The 20,599-nt window shown below is 42.4% G+C and overlaps 2 protein-coding genes across 10 annotated transcripts in view; both read left to right on the top strand.

The window, feature by feature from the left end:
- Positions 1 to 1,359: 1,359 nt before the first annotated feature.
- h2ax (H2A.X variant histone) lies at positions 1,360 to 2,050 on the top strand. The gene has a single exon (XM_068331106.1). It carries the CDS (start codon positions 1,472 to 1,474, stop codon positions 1,895 to 1,897), a length of 426 nt encoding a protein of 141 aa, XP_068187207.1. The 5' UTR covers positions 1,360 to 1,471; the 3' UTR covers positions 1,898 to 2,050.
- A 4,847-nt stretch (positions 2,051 to 6,897) lies between these two features.
- The window catches only part of phldb1a (pleckstrin homology-like domain, family B, member 1a), a 28,756-nt gene continuing 15,054 nt past the window's right edge, over positions 6,898 to 20,599 (top strand). For 2 of the 9 annotated variants that reach the window (XM_068330560.1, XM_068330557.1), the window contains exons 1-14: positions 6,899 to 7,069; positions 9,100 to 9,198; positions 9,480 to 9,603; positions 10,531 to 10,701; positions 12,055 to 12,177; positions 13,375 to 14,441; positions 17,485 to 17,721; positions 17,825 to 17,956; positions 18,036 to 18,173; positions 18,610 to 18,738; positions 19,544 to 19,699; positions 19,785 to 19,895; positions 19,994 to 20,083; positions 20,181 to 20,315. In XM_068330560.1, the coding sequence (XP_068186661.1) occupies positions 7,067 to 7,069; positions 9,100 to 9,198; positions 9,480 to 9,603; positions 10,531 to 10,701; positions 12,055 to 12,177; positions 13,375 to 14,441; positions 17,485 to 17,721; positions 17,825 to 17,956; positions 18,036 to 18,173; positions 18,610 to 18,738; positions 19,544 to 19,699; positions 19,785 to 19,895; positions 19,994 to 20,083; positions 20,181 to 20,315 (2,715 nt within the window). In that variant the 5' untranslated portion in view covers positions 6,899 to 7,066. Of the gene's footprint in view, positions 7,070 to 9,099; positions 9,199 to 9,479; positions 9,604 to 10,530; positions 10,702 to 12,054; positions 12,178 to 13,374; positions 14,442 to 17,484; positions 17,722 to 17,824; positions 17,957 to 18,035; positions 18,174 to 18,609; positions 18,739 to 19,543; positions 19,700 to 19,784; positions 19,896 to 19,993; positions 20,084 to 20,180; positions 20,316 to 20,599 lie in introns of all 9 variants that reach the window. The other 7 variants (XM_068330566.1, XM_068330565.1, XM_068330558.1 and 4 more) reach the window with 6 other exon arrangements.

Here is a 20,599-nt window from a genome sequence, read left to right as displayed (position 1 = left end):
CCAAGTTCCACCGGCACCCTGGTCAACAGCACCGATGGCAGCCGTTGTTAACCCGGGCCTCGACCGATCCGGTATGGAAGTCAAAGGTTTTATTTGCATGTTTGATTTGGCAAAAGTTTTACGTCGGATGCCCTTCATGACCCGACCGGCCTTTATTTGCTCGATAATCGTTAATGATGCCAGGACAGCTGTAGTCTAATAACAAATCATCCGCAGTGGTCTTATGTCAAATGCTGACATCTACATTTATTTTAGAACGAAAATCCTTTCTAATAAATCTGATAAAAAACGATTTAAGTGACTGCGCTGATGAGGTTTATTTTGAAATACAGCAACTTACAAACAGCGCATCCAACATAGGAGAAATATTGATTATTCCTTTATAAAAGGGTGAACAATCAATAATAACAATGAAAATTAGTGTTCAATTAGAAGTTCACAGCAAATGTCCTTAGGGCAGCATCAATTCTTCACCAAAAGTTAAAGGTTTCTTCTCCTTAGCGATACAATTAGTCGTTAAGTATGACGCTCTCAGGGCGCTCACATTTGTTGCTGTGGTGTCCAGCAGTGATCGCTTCTACACTTCGTGTTCATGTTTTTTCTTTCAAAAACTTCAGTTTTGTCTTTTAAGGCTTTTGTCTCCAGGCAGTTTGAAGGTTTTATTGACTCACTTGCTGGCTTGTCGCCACATTTTATACAGTGCGGGCTCAGCGCAGGAGATTCGAAGGATAAACCCGTATTGTAAGTAGGACTCATGTTGTCTTTTAAATGCACAGTTTGTGTTCTTGGAAGTGGTCATTGGGCCTTTTCCCCTTTCCAAAGAATTTTCCAAAGATGTTTTAGTTTAACTCATTTTTGCTTGTGGACTTAATTTTGGGGATAACGGCTAATGCACAGACTCATGCATTCGTCTGTACGTCATTCCGCACAGAAGTCACTTTTCAAAATAAAACACCTTTAGACTGATAATTAATTTTAAAAAAATTAAACGTTCTGTGCGTCCTAATTTCCCACGACCCGGTACAGGGTCGTGACCTCGTGGTTAGGCACCGCTGATCTAAATAACGCCTTGTGTCTAAACGAACCCAAGGTTCTACACCAAAATGTAGAAACTTGACAATAGTTTGTCTTCACTTCACAAAGGTGCAAAAAAAAAACCCCCTGAAACTGGAGGGAAAATAGTGGATTGGTCAGCGATGTCTCCTCCTTTATTTCCTACTCAGCAAGAACGTCACCAGTTGTCTGAGGCTCATCAGTAAAACCCAACATAATTGGCTTGTTGCCTAAACCATTAGACCAATAACGATCGATGTTCTATCCGGTCGGCTTCTCAAAGCGAAGCACAGCCAATCGCATCATAGGGCGGGATAACACACGGGGTTTATATCCAGGTCGTGAAGCCCTTCTTGTTCCTCAAAGCTTAACGAATCCACTGTTGTGTGTAACAGTTGCTGAAGTCAACGAACCCAAGATGTCTGGAAGAGGAAAGTCAGGAAAGGTCCGCGCCAAGGCTAAAACCCGCAGCTCCCGTGCGGGCCTTCAGTTCCCGGTCGGCCGTGTCCACCGTCTACTCCGCAAGGGGAACTACGCCGAGAGGGTGGGCGCCGGAGCGCCCGTGTACCTGGCTGCTGTGCTGGAATACCTCACTGCTGAGATCCTGGAGTTGGCTGGAAACGCTGCCAGGGACAACAAGAAGACCCGCATCATTCCCCGTCACCTCCAGCTGGCGGTGCGGAACGACGAGGAGCTGAACAAACTACTCGGCGGCGTCACCATCGCCCAGGGGGGCGTCCTGCCCAACATCCAGGCGGTTCTACTGCCGAAGAAGACCGGCCAGTCCGCACCGAGCTCCGGCAAGGCGGGAAAGAAGGCCTCGTCTCAGTCTCAGGAGTATTAGCATGGCTGCCGACAACTCGCCCATAAACGGCCCTTGTAAGGGCCACCCATCTCCCGCAGGAGAGCAAACTGTCCTGGACCATCACTGTATTGTCTCAAGTTTTGCATTCATTTAATAAACCGTTGTTTAGTAAACGCAGTGGCTGCTCTCTGTACCCTGGTGCTGCTCGGCTGACCGGAGCTGCGTGTTGTATCAACGCTGCTAGCCGTTAGCACAGGTCGAGACCAGGAGCTCGGATTTAGCTCCACCCGGTGTCGTTGTAGTGGCTGTATTCAGCGGGCCGTGCTAGGGTTAATGGATGTTACCGGTGTGTAGATGATCAGCTTCTCTGCAGACGCTTTGTGTGAAGCGGCGGTAAATCAAGAACGTTCATGGAATTTACTAAAAGCCGGGTTGGCTGTGAATGAATCAACAGTCCATAACATCTCCAGTAATACGTTTTCAAATGGCTTCCAGCGGATTCTCCAGTGGTTTGTTATTTAATATTCCGCTTCAATGAGCTGTAGCCACTAAACATTTTGAGCACTGAAGCTGGAAATTCACTCGTTACGACCGTTTTAAGTGTTCCGTAAACACCCCCTGCAGCTGGAGGTGCCCCCCAGCATGACATGCTTTACAGCTCCAGGTGTTTCCATTTGAAGAAAAAACTGCACTGTGCTATCCTGATGTGCTTCAGTTCAGAACGTTTGTGAAATAATGCATTCCCCAGTAGCACGTCTGATTAAATCATCTTTTAAAAACCGATTCAAACATACTTGATTAACCCCCGGAGGAAATTGTACATATCCACTGCTCAGGCATTACATAACGAATAAATACTGGATAAACACCAGGAGAAAAACACATCACAGGACATACAAGACATACATTACACTAAACCACATGCAGCATGAACAGGACTTACTGAACTATAAAATATAAACAGTATAAAATTAAATTGTAAACAGTATAAAATGAAATGCATTCAACCGCGTGCTGACCTCGCCACCTCCCCCCCGCTCCTCCTGAGAGAGTCATTGTACCCCCTGATGGCACGGGGCACGAAGGAGGCCCTCAGCCTCTCTGTGGAGGCGCTGTGTGACAGCAGTCTGCTGCTGAAGGTGCTCCTCTGCTGGGAGAAGGTGGTGTGTAGGGGGTGCCTGGTGTTGTTCATGATAGCCTTAATTTTAGACATGGTCCTGCTCTCCGGAACTGTCTCCACAGAGTCCAGGCTCAGCCCGACCACTGAGCCCGCTCTGCGGATGAGTCTGTTATGAGTCAGGACAGACATTTGACATATAACAAATCAGCTTAGATAAAAGTCCCAGATACAATATTAGGAATATTTGAAAAAAGAAGTCAGTTGATTCCCATTATGCAGACTTTTTTTTAAATGCAGTTAACTCAATCGGAGATTTATCTATACACTCATCAGAGAAAACCTCACAACTTTTACTGGTCATATAAAACCAACAACAAAACTGTCCATGATACAGGCAAAAAAAAGCTCACAGTAATGACTTCAGTTCATGTATCAAACTACTAACAAATGGTGCGGGATATACATATCTAGAACTCATGACAAAATCCAGTATTTCTGCAGAATATCTGCTCAATACGGTTTCAAAGGCCTGCTTAAGAAAGCAAATGAACTTAATTACATCCCGCTTCAAAGCGGTGATGTATTGTAATTGACAGGGTTGGTGTGTTCTTTGTCCGTCCGTCCGTTCGTCCACCAAATATCTTCGCAACCATTGCAGACAGACAGATGAAACAAAAAGCACGTTACTCGGGCGGCAAAGAGGATGAAAATGAGATGATGACCTTGACCATGAGAAAAACAAGTCAAGGTCAAATTTCAACTTTTCAACACTCAGGCCGGATAAGATAGAAAGACAAGGGAGAAGGCCAGAGTCAGTAAGATTATACAGTAGATCAAAGTTTGTGCTTTGATCCATGGTCAAAGCTAATGCGTAGCTTTGACCTACCCTGAAGCTTTGACCCTTATTTACCCTGAAAGTAGGTCAGGGTAAGTCGCGGGATGTTGCAGTCTCTGACTGCCTTTTTTACATTCGTATTATGATACGTATTGTCATCATGGAAGTGTGCTTCATGAAATCTGCCACCAGGGGTCAACTGCTTCATACTTTAAACGAGTATCTGACACGTTGATGGTGGATGTTGTGTTTCCATTTAAAAACTAAGGGCAGCTTCCTGCACATACTGTTCTGAAAGAGGCACAACTCACACACCCTGACAGCAATTTTCCTGCTGGAAACTAAATAGCCCACTCAGTATTTAAGCAGTCGAATACTTCATAATACAAATTTATAATTCTACATTTTGGATCTAAAGGATGCAGATTTTCAAAAATTTTGCTCCAGTTGTCATTTATTTTCTTATTGCATTTAAATTATTATTATTATTTTCATTACAAAGAGAGGGTATGCAGATATTTCTGTCAGCTTGGCTTGTTTTATTAGTAACAAAAGCAATATGACGCACTGAATCTGAACCAAGCTGGGGACAGGGTGAACCAATTACTTGAGCCTTGACAACGTGTCCAACACCAACACCATGCTACAAATTACAGCCTGAAGAGGGAAAAAAGTATCCACTGGCTGTGATAACTATAATTTCCTTACTGGCACACTATCAAAGGGTCTAAAATTTATATGTTTGTGTGAAAGTAAACACTGATACTCAGATTTTATCGGCTTGATTCTGCTTTTTCTGTGTGCAGTGGGTAGTTTGTGTTATGCACGAAGCACAGCTGTGAAGTCACAGAAATAAGTACCTTGTGGGAAAGTATTCCTGTAAACTTTCACTTGTAAAATGCAACCAAAATTCTAATCCCTCAGTAGTTTGAAAAGATTTCTTCTTTGTGATACGTTTTCCATTTTTATTAGTTTTATCTCAGGGAAATACTGAATGTTACAGAAAAAGAAATCAACTTCGTGGAAGGAAACAACTTTACAGGCAGTATATACTCCATTAAGCGCTGAAGGTTGTCTATATTTGTAAATTCTTGAGAATCAAACCACTTTCTGGTGTTTGCAGATCAATGTTTTGATATAGAAATAATGGGGTTGATGTGGTAGAAAAATAAAAACACTGAAGGTTTCAGTTTCCAAAAGGCAGTTAAAGACAGATTGTATTTTTCCAAAATGGAGAGGAAGCTGGAGGATTTCTTTCATGAAGAGTTGGGAAGAAGGTTTTTGTCTTTGAACTGAATTATTTCACAGACAAGATTTGCATCCAAGCCAGCAGTGAGAAACAAAAATATTATCTTGGCAGTGTGTGTGTGTGTGTGCGTGCGTGTGTATGTGTTTTTGTGTGGGAGGGAGAGAGATAAAGGAGGCATTGTGATTGCATGGCCCAGTTATTTCTCACTTCTTCATTGTGTGAGAGTTTTCATCCTTTCATGGTCGTTTGTGATTGTTTGATACTGTCTTTGTTCCCATTTAATCATAAATAATAAAGAGAAACCAGATCTGAAGTCATCTGGTCTCTTATGTGGACCAAAACCTGACAGTCTCTGTGAATGGAGGCTATTATTTGTGTGTGGGATCATGCTGCCTTTGGGGCTCATTCTACTAGTAATGTACTTTGGTGGAATTACAGGCAGATTAAGCATTTTTCTGGCCGGAGCGCGAGGGGCACATGTGTCTGAGTGAGTATATTTTTAACTTGAAATTCCTAAAGTATGCCTCATATTACAACAAAATTGCATGCGGATATGGATTCACTCTTCTTATGTGTCTTATTGCGAACATGTGGATAAATTACGATTGGATTCGGGAAGCTACACATCTGCTTTTCATATGATAAAAAAAGAATGTTGCTGCAAATATCAGCAGCCTTTTGATGTAATTCTATTTAAACTGTTCGGCTTTAGCTTGAATTTTGCTTTATCTGACTTGTATTTGCACAGTCATATGATGTTAGCTGGTGCTTTCAGTGCTGTACCATGATTGTGGCAATGCATGAGAATGTGGCTGCTATTTTAATCAGATCAGAGTCACCTGGATTCATATGGACCATAGACAAAAGATAATGTTTGTGAATCAATTAATAAGACACTTTTACACAACAGGATTGTGCGACCGCCTGAATTGTCATTATACAGTACATGGTGATAATCTGTAAATCTATAGCTACTTTCAAAATCACGATTAAAAAGACACAAGGCAACTCTTCATCCCCTCTGCTCTTAAAGTCCTCATGAGGGCAACGGACTGAGAGCATCAGATCTCTGCAGATGTTTCTCTGGGTCTGAATTCTCTACTTGGTTCCGCGGCCTCTGTTTGTTTGTGTTGTTTTTCCTTAGTGACCTATCATCTGTTTCATTTCCTCCATGTCCTCACTGGCTCCCTATCCATGGGAAAAGCCTTGAGAGATCAATAGAGGAAACTTTTTCCCACTCTCTTCCACTCCCTCCATCTCTGACTCTGAGTCATGAAGATCCTGTGGGACGTCTGAAAAGATGGCTCTCACGTGTTCCCTTCGTACAAGGCATTATATTCCCCTTTCCACTATCACTGATTTATTGAGCACAGTGGATAAATTAGTAATTTTACCATAAAACTTTACTGAACAGTTTTCCAGAATGGAAATATCCACACCTCATTCTGCAGTTTGTTACATCAGTGGCACAGAGCTCAGGACAGGAAGTACCACATCCTACTCCTGCACTACTTTTAATATCCTCAGACTGTTAACACCTGCCTAACCAAGACAACAGATTTTCACAGCGCTGTAGGGTTTAGTTTGTAGCCTCCTGTGATCATCTGGTGTGGTCCATCTGATCTTTCATTCAGTGGAAAGTTGGAGGAAATGCATCAAGCACTCTTCAAGGAGGAACTGAACTCGAACCCAACATTTTTTATGGTTTATGTGCCAAACAGAGAAAATAAGCAAGTAAAGAAAGTAATGTTGGAGGTAGGAAGACATTTTGGAAGGCAGTGCTGAAGCAGGTTCCCCCTCTGCTGCAAGTAGGGGATGTAACTTTGCACCGGGACAGGGAGGAGAAGTGGCTGGGAGGAGGAGGGAAATAGCAGAGTAGCCCAGCAAGTGAATGAAAAAAGCTAGGAGCAAGACATAAACAACAATGTGGGCACTGCTCTGTGGATTAATAAACCTCAGACAAACTCATGGATGTAGCTGTCTGGACCCGTTAAGAGTGGAAACATGGTAAGGGTTACATGTGCGGGAGACGCTTGGAGAATGCTGACTATGTTTGGCAACGTGTTTGTGACAAGTTACCTGCTTAGATTCATACCATCCTTTAAAGTTTCATTTTTTTCTTGTGCCTTTTATTTTATTCTGTATTTTGAATGTACATACACAGTAGCAGTTATGGGTTTTGTCAGTGTTCCTTCTCAGCAGAAATCATGTCTCTTTAAGATGACTGTGGCTACTGGTGTCTATTTTCAGAGGCTCCTGACAACTCCGAAGGGCACAACTGCCCCCATAATGACAGGTTACAGCGCTCGGGCCTGCATTTGTGAGCTTTAAATGATTCTTCGGACTGGGTGTGTACGCTAAATCACTGGGACTTGTGGGAGCAGGAACATGTGTGTGTGTGTGTGTGTGTGTGAGTCAGACATCAGAGACACATTATCCTGCCCACTCTCCTGCCCCGTGTCTGGGTACGTGGCTCAAAGAGGGCTAGTGTTGACAGCCATTGGGCCGAGAGTGGAGACATTAGGAGCCCAGTGTCATTGCTAACAGAGACAGAGGAGAGGGTCTGTTCTCTGTGTCACTGGGTCCTCTGAGAATCACACACTAGATGTGATTGTCAAATGTGTATGGTTTCACCCGGTGGTTCCGTTCGTGGTGACATCAGATGCAGATAGAACACCATGTTGTCTCTGCCAGGCCTAAATAGGGAACAAAAGATGCTGCAAATACTTTTTGACTATTTTTGAAAGAATTAAACATGATTGCTGATGTCAGTGTGGCATGAAAAAGAGTTCATGTTAATGCGTCAGTAGAATGATGTGTTCAATTTCTGTAGTATGGCCTGATTGGAAATGAAAAGGAAAAAACTGGTAAATGAGAAACACAAGTAAAGAAGTGTTATTCTATGGTCTGATGAGAATGAAAGCTGTCAAGTGCATTTCCTTCAAAGTTACATCTCAAACTTTAGCAGCCATGAGAAATTTATTATTGGCAGACAGCTCTGTCCAACCCCATAAAAACCGTAAGTGAGTGCAAATCTTTTGTGAATTTGGTGTAAATCCCTCCAGAAGAAACTACAAGCATCTTAAACCATTTGAAAACCATTGCGCTTCAGTGTTCAATATCGATGATTTCAGAAAGCGCTTCAGAGCTTCTGTCAGACATGACACGATGTATGCTTACATTTGGTTCATGGCAGACAAAACAGATGGTAGATAATAGGTAGTCGTGTCTATTTCAGTTTGCTTGGAAGGCTGAGCTGAAGGTGATAGTGAAAGATGCGGATATCAGCTTTTGCAGAAAATAACAATGAGTCATCTACACCACTTTTCTATCTGTTTGGGTCCATCTGGTTCAAAGGCTCGTTGTCTTCCACTCCTCTGATGTGAGATGTCTAATGATCATACAGCTGGATCTCATCTCCAGCATCTGTCTGAGGATGTCTGTGTTTCTGTGTGCAAGATCTGTAGGCTGAATGAGTCAAGGTGACTCACTGTGGGCTGTTGAAGTAGGGGTCTGACCCATAATGGGAACTCCACCTGCAGAGCCTGTCACCTCCGTCTGTTGCAACTCAAAAGAACGTCTGTCATAAAGACTGCTTGTTGCCAAGTGTGTATAATCAAATCTATCAGATTGGTACATAAATCAGTGCCAATTTTCTTTAGGGATTGCTTTTCCCTTATTTGTTCTGGGCAGACATTTACCAAGTATAATGGATTGGTCACATGGGCTCATAAGTGGGGCAGAAGGTTTTCAAGGAAGGCACTGTTCCCATTGTAGTACAACTTGTAGTAACAGTATTCCCAGGGCTACCATTCATGCCCATGCTCTCTTCCTCTCTCTCTCTCTCTTTCTCTCTCTCTCTCTCTTCTCTCTTCTCTCCTCTCTCTCTCTCTCTCTCTCTCTCTCTCTCTCTCTCTCTCTCTCTCTCTCTCTCTGTCATCTTCTCTCTCTCCTCTCTCTCTCTCATCTCTCTCTCTCTCTCTCTCTCTCTCTCTCTCTCTCTCTCTCTCTCTCTCTCTCTCTCGTGCTTGTTTCAGGATCTTCATGTGTCAGATAAAACTGATGGTCCAGCCAACATGGAGCACATGAGCAGGAATAAAGTGGAACATGGACGTCAGATGCATCAGGTCTTACAGGTGAGTCAGTTCTTACCTCCAACCCAAATAACTGTCATAACCATATGACTTTATTACTGTTATGAACTTCCATAGGACTGCTTTGATTTTAACAAGCACATCTGGTTTTGAAATACAGTATATATGGATTCATATAGTGTATCTTTCAATATTTGTTGTTTGTTAGAAAAAGGAAAATTCAGGATTACTTTGAACCTTGACCTTATGTTACTTCATGGTTTTGGTAATTTAGCAAGTGATGGGATTATGATGATATTTTCATATGTGTGTTGATTTGACAGAGTACTCCTCTAGACCTTATAGAGACCGGCAAGTCCTTGAAAGTCCAGGCAGAGCGCCCTCACCTGGTTAGTTTGGGAAGTGGACGTTTGAGCACAGCCATCACCTTGCTGCCACTTCTTGACGGTAGAAACCTTTGAGTGTCTTTGTTTGAACAGTGTTCGATTTGCTAAACACAAGTTTGCACACTTTGTGTTTCTTTATTTCTATAAACTACATTTATGGAAAATCCTGTCCTGCTGAATTTAGGAACATCAGGGCAAATGATGTTAATACTCAATAAAATTCTGCACTGCTTACTTTATAGATATTTAATCTAATTGTTGAATCAGTCTTTACCTCATTAGCAACTGCTTAAATGTATTGAACTGTATTATCATATTGCTCTATTCTTTTAAGGGGAAGATAATAATAGTAGGAAACAAACATAAAAATAAAATAGTATTAATAAGCTGTTAAATCTCTATTAAGTGCAAAATGTGTTATAGCAAGAAAGGTCAATTCTTTTCTTGAATGAGTACAACTTGTCACAAATCACTAATTAATAAAAGCTGCTGACACTTTATATTCTAACTATGTTGTTGTTGCTGTTCCAAAGATGCAATTACACCCTCATGCATGATTGCATTATTTGTCTTTCAACAAGCCCAGGCATCAAGAAAGACTGCAAAAGTAGCATCCAGAGAAAAGCCTCCTGAGATTTCCTCTGTGCTCCATGTTGTCTGTGTATTAACATAGGTGGGAGTACTTCATGTGTGTTGGGTAAAATCTCTCACACTCAAACAGTAATACAAGTGTGACCAATAATCAAACTACAACATATTACTTAGCAGATGGTAACAGAATGACCTCTGATGAGAGGTCTTTCATTTTCCAGACGAAGCAAATCTCTGCAGACTGACACCTGTTTGTGAACATTACATTTGTGGCTCCACCCACCTGGCCTTGACTGCTTACATGACACGCGCCACCTCTAGCTTTCACACCATTATTCATAGAGCTACATGAATCCTATGTTACTGATACAGAGAAAAAATGTTCTTCTTGTTGCAGGGAGAACCACGCTGGGCAGTGAGGGGACAGATATCCTTCTTCAGGGGCCTGATATCGCAGCTCAGCACTGCTACATTGAAAACAATGAAGGCACCATCACATTGTACCCATGTGGACACCTGTGCTCTGTTGATGGTCTTGTTTTTACAAAACCATATCGCCTCAGCCAAGGTAGTGGTCAGAGACTAAATTGCTATATGATTTTTTTTTCTTGCGTCTTATGTATTTTAATAAGCCTTTCAGCTAACAGCACCAGCTGGTCAGAGTTTTAGTGTAGTAGGAAGGACTGCTGTTCGTAGGATGAAGGCTTTGGGTCCAAATCCACCCTATGACTTGGGACTTTCCTTTATCCTGTTGTCTACAGGGGCTCCCCCATATGTCCAAAAACATGTACAAAAGGCAAATTGGTGAATCTAAATTGCTTATATGTTTGTGAATGTATTTCCATAATGCTGATGTTGCCATTTAGTTGGAACTATTGATGTGATGAGGTGCTACCATGGCTATAAGCTAAGACTATTTTGTTAAACTCACCTTTTCTGTGAAATTACACTGAGGTACAGGCAGCTGAATTCATGATATGCTAAATACGCTGTAGTATTACAAACACGTACATGTACTGAACGTACGGAGGCAAACAAGACAATAACACTTCTAGTTATATTAAGAAATAACAGCAGCCCCATGTTCTTCCAGTCACATGCATACCCGCCACAAAAAAAGACACAACAGTCCCGCCCCCCTCAGTTCCCTCTTCGTGGGATCCGGTCCAGCAGCTACACCAGAATGTCATTTGAAGCTGGGTGATCAGCCAGTGTGTGTGGAGGCAGTAGCTGCTTAACAAGAATACTTCAGAGTCTGCTCCATTCAAAGGGCACATCAAGAAATCCTGAGTGGAAAAACTAACGGAGCAAACTTTCTCTTTTAAATCCTAAGAAAAATGCTGCAGCCACAAGGACCTTTGACCTCAAAGAATCAATAGTATTTAACTCCCTGTGGAATACCCAGAACTGGAAACCCAACTCAATCGTATGTCTCTCAGAGGCAGCAGCATGAATTTGGAAATCTACTTGAAATGCAGGGAAAACAAGGAGATGATTTCATTTTCTGACTTAAACTAGTTAGTGCATGTATTTATGTTAAAGTATCAATACTAACTCCCATTCTTGACTGCTACTTGTTTTCACTGTTTGATTTTTAACGCAAATCTGACTAGAATGTCATTGACATTTAAGGCATTTAAGAATAAAAGGCAGTCTAGATGCTCACACCTCTTTTTGTATTGATAATGCAATACTATCAAGCACCAAACATTTGCAAATTGTTCATCAAAACACAGATCATCTACATTGGCCTTTAAGAGCTACAGCGTGACTGCAGCCACTAGACTTATTGGATTAGACTTACAGGATGTTTTCGTGTCACACAATAACTATTATCAGTTGACTGGAGGAAATTTCTGAGAGTTAGTAATGCCTCAAAATTTAAAAGCAAGAATAAATTAGCGATAACTTTTCCTGGCAGGGTGCATGCTGTGCTTTGGCCAGTCTGCATTTTTCCGCTTTAACCATCCAGAGGAAGCCCTGCGGATGAAGAGCATGCTGCCCGGAGGACTGAGCACCACAAGGACTCACCCTACTGGTACAGGTTTGACGTTTAATTTCTAACAAGCTCTCCGATACTGCTGTTTGGAGAGACAGTTTGAGTTTCCACTCACAGCTTGATGTTAGTAATTACACATTTTACAAATAAGTTGGCAAGTGACAACTATGTGTATTAGGGTGTTACAGTTTCCTTTGTTTCTGTTCTGGGTAGAACAAATGCTTTGGTCAGATAGATGTTTATTCATAGACGGATTCCTCTCACCTCAGTGTAAATGTCAAGACATTATGGAAATTTCTATCAGTTTTGAACAGGGAGTAAACATCTGTCAGAGAGACGTACAATATGATAAGTCTGGGTAAAGGTCTGACTGCCCATGTCTAAGTTGTCATCGTAGCGAACAGTTACTGAGAAGACATCCAGGAATTTCGGAAAAGATAACTACAAATAATTTTTTTGTTCTCTCCACAGTTAGGGAGATCAGCAGCTCTTAATTTTCAGATTTCCAGAAGAATTGACATTTGACTAAACCATAGACAAACTACTGGACATTCTTCTCGACTGAAAGCAGAAATAGCTTGTTTGAGACCAATTATCTGTGGCCTACATTTTGATCTAGTTCAGTAAAAAGTGTGGTTTTAGCTCAAAGTACGACCCCATTGTAACACAGGATTGTTGTAATCTGTCTTTTTACAGGTACACTCAGACAATGCTTCATTATTGTAACCCATGGCATACTGTAATTGTTGCCTTCTGCTATCAATTATATTTTGAATCCATTCTCCTCTGACCTTATTGGTTGGGCTGTACAGTAAGAGCCACCACACCCTTCCCAGCATGCCTGACCCACTCTTTCCAGACCAGGCCCTGATTTCATCAGCTCTGAATGAGGTACATAGCTGAAGCTTTTATATTTAGCAGCTCCAGATCCCTGTAGGATTACGACACAACCGAGGAGCAAAACATCCCTCACGCAGAAGAACATGGGCCCAAAGACATTTATCGCTAATTAAAAGAAGCCACAGAGACACTAAGTAGGAATGTATGTTGTTGTTTCTATGAGTAACCCCCTCAGTCCTATGATACTGACCTGGAGTCAGGTGGAAGCCAGGACAAATATGTCACAGTGCTGCCCTCCCACTGTGTTTATTTTTGTGTGTTGTTACAACTGTCTTTTCAAGTGTTTGCTTCCTTTATTCAGCTGGAATGCCCACACACAAGTGTTTCTGTCTCTCCTTGCAGACTCCCACAGAGTCCAGAACGGAAACAATCAGTCCTTTACAACCAACGGCACCCTCAAAACTAACAGCACTGCAAAGAACCTGCAGGAGTCCCTGGTGCTGAAGGTTTCATCGGCATCGGGATCAGGATCTAGTTTGCTGTCTGTTCATCAACCTTCTCCAACAAACATGTTCAATGAGAGAAACGGCTCCATGAAGGAGGACTCAATTTATGAAAATAGCAGCAGCTTTCTGGCCCAGAGCCTTGGCGACAAAACTCCTCCAGTACCTGCCAGGTCAGTTCGTGCCACCAACAGTCCTGTCCCTCATCCACGGACCTCGCTCAAAGTGGCTTCCGGGGGTACGAGTGGTGTTCAAAGGGCTCAGGAGAGCCCAAAGCTTTCAAGAAACCTAAGAGCAGATGCTGCATCAATCATCTCACCAGATAACAGAGGCTCAGGACCTTGCCCAGACTCTAGCTTCAGAGCATCCCCCATCAAATTTTCCCCAGCAGTTCCATTGATTCCTCGAGTAAATGGTTCTTCCTTACAGAAGAGGTCCCCCAGCCCAATGAGAGACCAGCAGCTGCTTCATGCAGATGCCCCCCAAAGGCTCAGGACTACTGAGCTGACTGGGTCCACCAGCCCTCACATGTCCAATAGAGGAACTCTAGGACAGCAGGGTTCGGCCTCCTCCCTCACCTCACATGGCTTCATGGCCAGTCATCAAGCCTTCCCTGTGCTCATGGCTCCTGCAAAGTCAGAAGCAGTGAAGGCGTTGTACACCCAGAGCCAATCACCTCTCTTTGTGGAGAAGGAGCACGGAAGCAGGCAGTTAAAGCCTTGTGCCATCATGACAAGCCTGTGTACTCTGTCAGGTCCGTCTCCCCTTGCTAGCCCCCAGAGCCAAAGAAAGACTTCCGGCATGACTGTGACGGGACCCTCCTGCAAGGAACAGACTTCTCTGAAACCATATACCCGGGAACGCAAAAACAGCATCACTGAGATCAGCGACAATGAGGACGAGCTGCTGGAGTACCACCGCTGGCAGAGAGAGGAGAGACTGCGAGAACAGGAAATGGAGAAACTGGTAAGTAATCATTCTTAATAAATCACTACATGGTAGATATGGGAGTAGGAAAGATTTTCAGAATGATAGGTTCAGTACAAATCAGGGTTCTGATGAGAACTTTGTGCAGGAAGTCATAAATAAAAAATTGCTGTTGCAGTTTGTTTTCTACATCTGTTGGTTTAGCTTTTATCCAGTGCACCAGTGGAATTTGTATATGCTGTAAATCAATTTTTGCAGAGTTAAAAGGAGCAACATTAAAACATCCTGACAGGTGCAGAGCAAGAGCTGGATTCAAGCACACGTTCATTAGCAAAAAACTGTCCGTGAAACATTTTATAAACAGCCCATACTCACAGAATCATCAGTGGAATTCTGGTTCTGGTGGCCCGACAACTTATTTGTGTTTTGATGTACACATGTACTGTATCTCTAAAAAAATACCCCTTCTGATTAGATGTCCCAAAACACAGGGTAAGCAGTGAAATCCGAATAAAAATATCACCTTTAAATATGACTGATTAAAATGTTTGACAAATTTGTTTTTCGACCTGTACAAAATGAGTTTTTACATTGTTTCCTGGATTTTTTTAAATAGCTATGCTTAATTATATTTAATTTAGTTTCCTATTAAAGTCTAAATGTTGTCAGTGTTGTTTCCCTCCACTCAGCAGCAGGGTCTCTGAAAGATGAATGCAGGCTGACATCAGTCATCTGTTACAAACGGTACTGGTATGTCCGCTGCTACTGGTTCAAACAGACTTACAGCACTTTTTAGCGGTAAAACCACACAACACAGATGATGAGACAAGTCGCTTTAAGGTCCACCAACACCCTAACTGTGAAGAGCATTAACTTGAGAAGGTGCTGCGACTGTTGGCCTGGCGGACGCCATGTGTGTTCAGATATCTCGTCTAAATCTCCTGGCATGCGGCCATTAGCTCATCTCTCCTGAGCATTACTGGAACCATCTGCCCACGTGACTCCAGAAGCATTCCTTCACAAGTCTTTAGGTGCAGACTGAAGGACGAGTCACTATTTTTATCAAAAACACAGGGGTTTTTAGTTTTGCTGTTGTCGCTCCTTGCCTGAAGGCTCTGTCTTACTCGTACCACACTAGATCATAAACCATAGACTGCATACTTGTTATTCATCTTTAGTCCACATCCACCTCTACCATTCTTTAGCCCCCACCATAGTTTACGTCTGACAGCTGAAAGGATGTTGGGGGGGAGGAGTGGTGGTGTAATTCCTGGACTTCCATGCTCACATACTATTTAAGGAACCAAATGGTTTCTGGTAACAAAATAAGAGTGACCAACAGTGTGTGTCTGAGTAAGTCTGCAGGGGCTGACTGCTTTTTAGACACTTTATGGAGCATGTTTGTGTTTAAGTTCCTCTACTTTTGTGTTGAGTGAACCAATAGCCTGTCCTTAAATAAGGTAAACACTGAACAGATAACGAACAGATATGTCACAAGAGAAGGATGTCGGGATTTGCGTTTTTGCTTGTGATCAGTGTTTGGAATTTCCTCACTTACAACAATATCTTAAACTGCATGTTGTTTTGGGTAAGTAGATCAATACTAATAAGGTGAATCACAAAGGAATAAATCCATTAAAAGCTTAAACATATGCAAATGGAATTTTTGAGAGAGCTTTAATAAGTTCCGTGGCAGATTGAATTTGAAAATTACTGCCATTGCTTGAGTTATGGTCCTTAATTGAAAATCTGCTTGCTCATGTGAATACATTTTCTTACAAACCAGCGTGTACATCCTTTTATATTGAGAACTACGCCTCCTTTATAGAATAGAATAGAATAGAATAGAATAGAATAGAATAGAATAGAATAGAATAGAATAGAATAGAATGCCTTAAATGTCATTATACACAAGTGTACAAAAAATTCTTTGACAACTCTCTGTGCAAAAGGTTTAAGTATAAAGTAATTCCAATTACAAACAAGAAAAACAAAACAAAAAACAACAAAAGCAAGACACAGGTACAAAAAACAAGCAATTATGAGAATATATTTACAATGAGCCCTCAAGATTGTACGGTGTACTGTGTGGCAGAGGGCTCAGTAGCAGCTATTGGGAAAAGGACATTGCACTGGGTTCCTAACTGGGGCGGACTTCCAACATATAAACCTTTACTTTCGGACTACTGTGTTCAGTACTCTGATCATGCTTGAATAAAACGTGTTTGTCAGTCTGGAGGTCTGGGCCTCAATGGACCTGTACCTCTTCCCAGAGGGCAGCAGTGAGAACGGGCTGTGGGGCGGGGTGTAAACGGTCACTGGTGATGCTTGTGGCCCTACGCAGACATCTGGTGTTGTAGATGTCAGAGAGGATAACAGTACACCTACAATCTTCTGTGCTGACTTCCTGACTCTTTCCAGAGTCTTCCTGTCAGCCTGAGAACAGCTCTTAAACAACACCAGCATATTGTTGGTAAGGTTGCTCCCCTCAGAACACATGTAGAAGGACAGCAGCCAGGGTTACTCTTCTCAGGGACCATAGACAATACAGGTGCTCTTGCACCTTTTAACCAGGGCATTGGTGTTAGAGGTTTAGTCTTAATGGTCTATCATATCAACTGTTCACATCCACAATGCGATCTACAATGACTTTCCTGGTTTATCACAAAGAAAGAAAGAGACAACAGGAATAAATCATAGACATGCAAATGAGAAGAGAGAGACAAAAAGGTTTTACTGTCAATGAAATGAAGGGCCAACATTTGGTATACTGGTTCTTGGCATAGTTGGCACAGCAAACATTCAGTCCCGTCACAGTTACTTCTAACAGTCTCAGAGTCAGTTTGTGTTTTCATTCACAATTCCACCTCTGACAGGTTTTACTATGAACTCCCCTTCTAACAAAACAAACTACATCAGCTCCAGCCCACCTGCTATCAGCTTGCAGTTGTCCTGTGCCAGCGCATGGACGAAATGGGCAGCTGTCTAAATGGGACAATGTCACACAAGGACACTGGAAGCTGATCTGTAATCTGATCTGTAACCTAGGAAGGCATGTTTGTGTCTCACATCTCTTCTGCAGGAGCGGCACCGGCTGGAGACCATCCTCAATATGTGTGCGGAGTATAATCAGGAGGATGGCCCTGAAGGGCTGGATGAGAAGGTGAGGAGCAGACTGCTGGGGACCACCATGAGAAACCATTTAGATGCAAGTGCTGGGATGTCAATTCAGGGAATGGATAGACTCCAGAGGGCAAGAGAAAAAGATGCGGAGGCCCAGAGGGAGGAGTCCAGCAGTACCGAGAGCACACATCAAGAGGTAGTTCATTCATATATCAACAGTGAAAAGAAGAGGTGTGTCATGATATTTGTTTTGACCTTACAGTATGAATCAGACGGTTTCTATATAAATCTTCCCTCAGTGTGAAGAGCTGTTAGCTAGCCAGGAACAGGCCTACCTGGAAGAGGAGAGGAACAGGGTCCTGGCCAGGGTTGATGACCTGAAACACAGAGTCAGTGAGCTGGAGCAGCAGCTACAAGAGACCAAACAGGAGGTCATCACACACAGACATAATTGAGGACTTATCCCTCTTTAGTGTTGTCTTCACTGTTTAACTCCAAATCTGTATAAAGGTGGAAATGGAGCAGGCCCTGCTTCAGGCCGAGAGGCAGGCTGAGCAGGAACAGGTGGAGGCTGAGAAGGAGATCATGTCTCAGCTACAGCTCAAACTCAGCCAGCTGGACAAAGCCACCCAGAGAGAGAAGGAGAAGGTGGGAGGAAACAATGTGAAGTGCTTTTGCACGTGAACGACGGACATGTTCCTCTGTTTCAATACATAAGATCTCACTCCTTACTGAATGCACACAAACATGTAGATATACAGCACTTGTGGATTGCTTTGTTAGGACTTTCTTATCTCTGTAATATGTCTGTTGGTTTTTCTGCTTCAAAAGATAAAAACCTATTCAGCTGGATTTGACCAACACACAACACAAAACATATGTCTCCAACCTGTGTGAAACCAACCCCTAAACCCACTACCTGTCTAATTTCTGCTTCAGTCCTCTAATACTTTAACTGCTGCTGCCTGCTTTGAACCTCGCCTGCATGGACCTGAGTTGTTTGTGATTTTTTTTTTCTGTGTATCTGTGTGTGTGTGGGTGAACCCAATGGTGCATATGTGTGTATGTGTTTCTATGTTTTTAGGGGAGGGCTAATGTGTCGGCTGAGCGGAAGGCCCTGGAAAAGCAGAGGAATGAATGCAATGAGCTGAAGAGGCAGTTTGATAAGTGCCCCTTGTCTCTAAGGGAACAGTTACAGGAGCAGCTCAGCAGGGTCAGTGTTCTCACGCAGCCCACTGGCTGGCAACAGTGAGTTATAACATACCAAATACCACAGTACTGTATGGTCCGCAAAGAAACAGCCCCAGTTACTGACTCCGATTGGAAGCACTCAGAGCTACTCACAGATATGCAGACTGTGTGTTTCCCGCTGTTTCACCTTCATGATTTAAACATTTAAGGTTTACTGTCAGCTTCTTTTGTGAATATGACTTAATGGTCAGCAACGCTTCTGCAGCTCCAGCTTAATCTCTTCTGGTCCCCCATTCTAGGTGCTTGGAGTTTTTAAAGCAATTAGTAATGATTCATAACTTCATTAACAGCTTTGCACTAAAAGTTTGCATGCTTATTACCACAATTGTCCCCATTCACATCCCCACACTTTATATTAATGAGCAGAGCACTGTAGAATTTGATTGTATAATATGAACAAATCCAATGAAAATACTGAAACTAAAAATGCATTAGTCCATCTGTAGTCATGTTCTGGTGTTGTTAGTGGAACCAGCAGTTACTACTGAAGGTATGAATCTTCAAAATTTTATGATTTGCATCTTATTTTTTAAAGAGTTTTTAACAAATGCTGAACAAAAAGTGCATTTGTTAGGGATTTCTTTTCAACCCCAAATCAATAAATGCTACGTGTTCATCACATGCATGGCACTTGTCACTCAGAGAAATCAGAGTTGTGTCTTTCTATTGGAACCTTGTGAATAAAAAGCTAGAGAACACCGCCAGCCTGATTTGCTTGAATAATCTCAAATGGTGCAAATGACTACATGCATATCTGTGCTGGATAGAAGACAGAGGCTCTGGAAGTTGGGACCAAGCAGTTTGAGGAACTGGAGTTCTGCCAGCTGGAGGAGGAGAGCAGTTTGGAGGAGAAGAAGGAGACTCAGAGCTCGCAGATCCTTCAGGAGCGTGCTGAATATCACTGCAGTGTGACCCAGAGGAAGGTGGGGGTAAATTTGTGTAAAATATGATTAATAACATGATAAAATACATTATAATAATGACATCAAGATTCGGATATTTTTGCAGGAGAAGATGGGAGCTCTGGAAGCTCAGGTGAAGCAGTTGGGTCTACAGGCAGCTCAAGACTGTGAGAAGATGGCTAAAGACAGGACAATGACTCTGCAGCTGTTACACAAAGTTAGCATGTCATTGTTAATATATAGGAGATATGTTTTTACTTCATGACAGTAAAACATAGCAAACAGCAAATGTGTTCATACTGGTCCTGTCTTCAGGAGCAGGAGAGGTTGTGCTCACTGGAAAAGAGGTACCATGCTTTGATCGGCGGAAGGAACTTCCCAAAGCCCAACAGCGTCACCAAAGAGGTGAGCAGAGTCCTGTAATGTCACAACCCCAGGAGAAGCACTCAACAAAAAACTTCCTTCCAATTGATTAATTAACTTAGATGAACTTTTTAAACAGGAATTTCTCCATATCAGCGAACCCGATCTTCTTAACGTGGACAGTTCTCCTCATAGCCTCTGTCCCTCCTCTGCCTCCTTCTCCTCCTCCTCTCACATGCCCTCCCCTGAACTCTATCCTGTTAGGCTACAAGAGGTAAATCCTTCTTGTAATACATCTAAGCAATGCTGAATGCTCGCATGGCTGTTTCTACACTCATATGGAAAAAAATGAGGCAAATATGATTTTGTCTTACATTTATAATCACTCTTTTAATATGTACAAGTGAATTAAACAAGAATGTAACACAATATTGTCACATTGTCTGTGTGCAGAGTGTGCATTTTATTACTGGATAGATTTTCCCATTTTTTTCTTCAAAAAACATAAAAACATTTGAAACTTGCTGCATTTATTCTATTTCCCATCCTGAAACCACA

Source organism: Antennarius striatus, chromosome 13 (assembly GCF_040054535.1).
Source record: "Antennarius striatus isolate MH-2024 chromosome 13, ASM4005453v1, whole genome shotgun sequence".
NCBI lineage: Eukaryota > Metazoa > Chordata > Actinopteri > Lophiiformes > Antennariidae > Antennarius > Antennarius striatus.
The sequence above is the reverse complement of the archived record's forward strand: the minus strand, read 5'-3'. Positions and strand labels throughout refer to the sequence as shown.